This window comes from Littorina saxatilis, linkage group LG3 (genome assembly GCF_037325665.1).
Source record: "Littorina saxatilis isolate snail1 linkage group LG3, US_GU_Lsax_2.0, whole genome shotgun sequence".
Lineage (NCBI taxonomy): Eukaryota > Metazoa > Mollusca > Gastropoda > Littorinimorpha > Littorinidae > Littorina > Littorina saxatilis.
In genome coordinates this window covers 35200947-35207084 of record NC_090247.1, presented here as the reverse complement: position 1 = coordinate 35207084, position 6138 = coordinate 35200947, and the positions used below count along the sequence as shown (strand labels likewise).

At 41.2% G+C, this 6138-nt stretch overlaps 1 protein-coding gene across 1 annotated transcript in view; it reads right to left on the bottom strand.

Moving 5' to 3' along the window:
* LOC138962246 (small subunit processome component 20 homolog) overlaps window positions 1-6138 on the bottom strand; it is a 74413-nt gene that overhangs the window by 43508 nt on the left and 24767 nt on the right. The window contains exons 32-39 of the mRNA XM_070333990.1: window positions 5790-5977; window positions 5135-5300; window positions 4678-4768; window positions 4255-4328; window positions 3956-4025; window positions 3332-3385; window positions 2697-2852; window positions 1717-1872 (exon numbers count right to left, since the gene is read on the bottom strand). Coding sequence (XP_070190091.1) covers window positions 1717-1872; window positions 2697-2852; window positions 3332-3385; window positions 3956-4025; window positions 4255-4328; window positions 4678-4768; window positions 5135-5300; window positions 5790-5977 — 955 coding nt within the window. The remainder of the gene's footprint in view (window positions 1-1716; window positions 1873-2696; window positions 2853-3331; window positions 3386-3955; window positions 4026-4254; window positions 4329-4677; window positions 4769-5134; window positions 5301-5789; window positions 5978-6138) is intronic.

Below are 6138 nucleotides of genomic sequence, written 5' to 3'. Positions count from 1 at the left end.
CCTGCATGTTTACATTAAGACACTCAGATCACCAATCTTCATACAGCTGAGAAGCTGTCAAAAACTCTAGCCTAGTACGCAGTCATCATTGTGTCAAATATCCCTGAACCATTTCATTTCACAGCGCTGGGATATGGATATCATCTCCAAGTACATGTTATCACATAAAGCTGGCTCCTGTCTGTCCCTGCCTGGATTCGAACCCAAGTATCGCACCTTCAGATTACAAATCTTCATGCAGCCTGGAGCTGTCAAAGACTCTAGCCTGGTATGCAGTCATCATAGTGTCAAACATCTGTGAACCATATCATTTCATTACGTTATCATCCCATTGCTGTCAAATTTGGGTTGCTTGCTCCCAATGGAAAACTAGCAGCAACAAGAGGTCCGCTACCCAGGTGTGTGTTTGTTACAGTATAATCAGCCACCTGAACTTCTGGTAGAATAATTTTTTTCATGCCATAGCAATGACACCGGGGTTGGACATGGACACCACCTTTCAGTAATTACATAAAGTTGACCTGCGTCAGTTCCTGCCTAGATTCAAACTCAAGACAAGAAGATCACATGTCCAGTGCTCTACCAATTTAGGTACCAGAGCACCCCACCCTATGGGAATTGTCAGAATCAACAACTACAACACGAAACTGCACTCACACTTTACAGCTTCTCTACCAGCATTTTTACAATGAGACACTCAGATCACCAATCTTCATACAGCTGAGAAGCTGTCAAAAACTCTAGCCTAGTACGCAGTCATCATTGTGTCAAATGTCCCTGAACCATTTCATTTCACAACGCTGGGATATGGATACCATCTCTAAGTACATGTTATCACATAAAGTTGGCCTGTGTCTGTCCCTGCCTGGATTCGAACCCAAGTATCACAAGTCCAGTGCCCTACCAACTGACCACCCCACCCAAGTATCACAAGTCCAGTGCTCTACCAACTGACCACCCCACCCAAGTATCACAAGTCCAGTGCCCTACCAACTGACCACCCCACCCAAGTATCACAAGTCCAGTGCTCTACCAACTGACCACCCCACCCAAGTATCACAAGTCCAGTGCCCTACCAACTGACCACCCCACCCAAGTATCACAAGTCCAGTGCTCTACCAACTGACAACACCATCCAATGTGAATCATCAAAAACTACAAGAGCAACAACAACAGAAAAAGATCACTCAAACTTAATAGTTTTTCTACCTGCATTTCAACAACGGCTGAATGAGACACTCAGATCACCAATCTTCATACAGCCTGGAGCTGTCAAAGACTCTAGCCTAGTATGCAGTCATCATAGTGTCAAACATCTGTGAACCATATCATTTCACTACAATATCATCCCACAGCTGTCAAATTTGGAAAGCACGGAGATGACTTAAATGTACTCACTGCTCATAAAAATGTTGTAATCACCTGTCTGGGTTGCTGCAAGCAAGTTTATTCCATAAATCAGTTCTAGGTTCGCTACATCATCTTGTGAAAAAGTTCCATGAATGTTTTCAATTCATCATTTGTCTCATTTGTTTTCTTGCCATCTGTTTCTGTTGCACATTAGATACTTAAAAGAGAAAGGGAGAAAAGAAAGAGAGAGAGACAGAGAAATCCTGGTCTTTCAAAACCTTCAATGAAAGGCATCCAAAAAGCAGTCAAAACAACCAATAAACAAAGGCTAAGGTAAAGAAGCAGTACATCAATAGCTATTAGTACCTCTTGTTTGCAACGCAACCCCTTCTTCACGTGAACCAGAAGTGTACCAGCAATGATCTCCTTGTAGAGAGCAGGGTCAGAGTTCAGGGCCTTGAACCTTTGCACCAAGGTGACCAAACAGAGGGTAGAGTTGTCTCTCAAGGAGAGATCTTCAAACTGAGGACAACATATAAAATACATTCAATGAAAATCATATGCAAAAGCTGAGAATGAGTCGCTGAAAGCAATTAAAGGAACTGACTGATTTAACGGCTAGCAACAGTATCAATCTTAAAGAAATTTTAAACAAACAATCTTTTGCGTGAAAGCTCTCTTGCTCCATCTGCCTTGGGTAATGACAGTGCCAAATCAGATGAAAGCCAGAAAAACAAGAAGTTCCTTCGAGGTAGGAAAAACACCCCCCGTTGGTCAAAGGGAAATAACCATTCTCACTGCACCCATTCTCACTGCCACCAACTGAGGTTATTTCCCTTTGACCATGAATGTTTCTCTATAAGTCCTTGTAGAATCTTAATCCACCAATAACTCCCTAACCGTGTGTTTGACTGGTCCCAATTTTTGTAAGGACCGTCTCAGGAATGTATAGAACCTGTTCACCAAGTTTGGTGACGATCGGTCCGTTCATTCTTGAGATCTATATGCGAACACAAACACACAAACAAACACATCGACCGAAACCTATACACACCCCTATACCGGGGGTGTAATTAAACAGGATCTTTCACAAAGGTGCTCCATTCACTTTCTGCTGCCTACCCCAACCCCCATATTTCCAATAAAATGAACAGTCGGTTGCAACATTTTTTTGTTTACAGATATCTGTATGAAATCTGACTTGGCAAGTATTGAAACAGAAAGGATTGATATCCCAAACAGGTTCTGAAAAATAAAACAACTAGAACTTTTGTTAAAAAAAAAAATCAAAACCTAGATCGAAAAATATCAAAAAACAACAAATAAAAAGAAATAATCTTGCTTACACTTTTGATGAAGAAGCAGCAGTTGTAGATGAGAGCCAAGAGAGAGTCGACGTTTAGTTCTGTCCAGTCCTTCAGCTGTTGTATAACCTGACGGAATGTTTCCAGTCGCACCGTGTAGTCCGGTTCCTCCGCTTGCTTGGGATTCCACGCGTTAAGCTGGTACATAAAAGGATATATGGATGTGTATTATTATGACTGTAGAAAGAGAGATGTCAGGTTAATTGTACTACAGTGGAACACCCCTCTCAAGACCTCAATAAATCTGAAAAAAATCATGTCTTAAAAAGGGAGGGAGACTTAAAATGAGGGTAAATTTATAAAGGTTATGAACTGAAAATCTGAAAAATCAAAGTCTTTAAAAGGAGGAAGTCTTAGTTTGGGGGTCTTAAAATGGGGGGTTCCGCTGTATTATGTTAAAACAGCACTTGAAAATAATAGAACTATAATCCCCCCACTTTCAATGTACATGTAGTATGCATGGTGTTGCAACAGGACTCAATACACCCCATACCCAGACGTCATCATGTGAATTAATCTGTGTGTCAGGTGGAATGAAAAAAACTAAACAGAATAAAAACTTCCACAGTTCAATAAAAAAAAAGAATAAACTGCTGCTATCAACGTCAAATCCTCACCTTTTCAACAATATCAGCTATATCTTCCAGTTCAGGAACTTTGCTGCCAATCACCTGAAAAATTTCGCAATTCAATCACATGGGATATGGGCACAGGAAGATAGTTATTGTGTGTACAGTTCTGCTAAGCTGTCAAACCAGCAAGCATGCTAGATTACATGATCGAAACTTGCAATTCTTCACAAGTATGAACCCTTGCTATCACAAAAATCAGTCATTCTTTTACCCAAACCAGTCCAACCAAGTCTAAAACATAGTGATTGCATTATATTTATCATTTCTGCTATTTTGAGAACATTTTCGCCAAAATACCAGAAATTTACAATCAACCTGACAACCTGTCATACCCGTTTCAGAATACACAAATGTGCATTTGCCCCTGACCTAACTAGCTATAACGTTGCAGGTGTTGCACATTTCACATAAAGTATGACTGCTTAATTGAAATTGAAACTCTATAAAACTTCTGCCTAAAAATGAAAATAGTTCACTACACTGTATTTCTCATTGTACAGTGTGAAAGTATCAAAGTCTAACAGCAAAAATAAAATTCAGTTCTTAACAGCACATGAAATGACAATGAAAAGTTGAAAAAATAACCACCAACAAAACAAACAAGTTTACCTTCAGAATCTGACACAGCACGATTCTAGACTGGCGGCGTTCCACACCTATAAACAGTGGCAGCATAGATCTGAAACATACCGCGGACATGGTCAACTTTATCTAACAAACACAGCATTACCCCTTACGTTACAGAGAATGGGAGCAAGCCGGAGACAGCCCTTTCTTAGCTTTATTCATATAAAACTTGCCATCCTGCTACTGTGAAACAGTGGACGGACTCGTACAGAGTTAGATTGAGGTAGGTTGGTTTAAGGAAGGAGGGAGAAAGAAACCCGCGTGTGAAGCAGTTCACCAACCTGTAGAAGGGGCGTGGTTCTTTTACCATCTTCATCAGGTTCAGCACAGACTCCAGTGTACTCTCTTCTAGCTCCTGAAAGAACAAACATAAATGTTGCCATCTGTTTATGGTTCACTAAATTTGTCAAAAAATGTGCATTAGGATTATGCAAAACAATCATTTTTTTGTACAAAAACAACAACAAATCATTTACAGGCGCTTACATAAGGTGTGTAAATTTGTAAAGTTTCAGAAGAAACTCATTAGTCAGGTAGCGAGGCTTTGTTAAAAGTCTGTGCATCAGTCTCTGTGGTATGGCTCAACATCTTTCGCAAACATAACCTGACAGGGAGAGTTCACCTAGATCAATGAAACAAAACTGTCATGAAATAGTGTATGAGAGTGCCTGGTTATCATCAGGCCCTGTGACAATGAACGTTACCTGCTGCAAGGAGATTGTGCCACTGAGAAAGGGCACCAACAGCGAACACAGGCGAACAGACTGGTCCTCATCTTCAATGAATACACTCACTCTGCAGACAAAAACAAAATATGACTTTAACAGGAACAGAAATCTCTGCAAGAACAGAAGGCATCATTCTGTTAACAAAAGTAACACAGAAGGCGCAACTATGCAGACAAACGGAGGTGAGGCCAAGGAATGTCAAACATTTCCGAAAAATTGCCAAAAGTCTTACTGCCATGTCCACAAATTAGCTTAACAAAATAAGTCCTACTCCTGGCAACAGTACTGGGAGGGCATAAGTCTGACCAAAAAAGCGTAATGAAATGGTCTACATGGACACCAAAAACGAATATAACCAGTAATATTTCTTTCATATAAAAGATCAAGGTACTCCCCATAGGGCAAAAAGAAAAAGTCCACATTCCAAGCTCACCTGGCCAGAATCTTGAGTTCCAGCAGTGTCTCTTTCGTGGCTCCAGTCTTTCTGTTTTTCTCCAGCTGACTGCCCAGACTCTTGACCGCTTCCTCTAGGAAGGTCAGCAGGGCGGGGATGTGGGGTCGCACCATCAGTGGGCCCTGCGACACTCTGCTTTTCTTAGCTGTAACATTCAACTGACAGTATAGTTTAGGCAGACAACATTTTGAAGAACTAAAAATATATACAAAGGTCAATAGGGACAGAGATGCTCAGAACACACAACAATAGTAAGTGAGGGCATTGTTTACATATGCTCACAGTTGTCTGATCTTGAAATTAGGATGCATGCCTGATTTGATCATGGTAAGAAATTAAGATTGAATTCTGTGTAAACAAGATAACAATGATTAGCTGTGTGTTGTACTTGCTTGCTTTTTATAATAACCGAAAAGTGCCAAACTCCAACCTGAATCTGCAAGAGCAGGTAAATATTCACTTAGAAAAAGAAACATGCTATCGAACAGACACAGACCTGTATAGAAGTACATGCACACACACAATCACAGCCTCCACCCACAAAGCCACACATTATATCCCCTTGCACACACACATGTATTCTTCACCCCCACTTCCCCCTCAATCACTCCCCCCCCCCCCCCCCCACACACACCTGTCCTTCTCCTCTTCTGTGGTGGTTCCTCCTCATGATCTTCCTCTCCCTCCACCAGGCTTTCCACAGATTTCAAGATCATGGTGCTGACTGGGCGACCCACGCCAGGGGCAGTAAGCAGGGAGAACATGGCGCTCAGAGGAGTTATCTTCCCTGAAGGTGCTTCTTTTGTCAGGAGATGGAAATACCTAAAGATAAAAAGTACTCAGAAATACATTCTCATTCCTACTGCTAAGGTCCAACGTAGAATGTATGATCAACGAACAAATTACTGAATGGATTGAAAGACGAACAGAGAAACAGACAAGTGAACAGAGAAATGGGCAGATGGACTGACACATGGACAGAC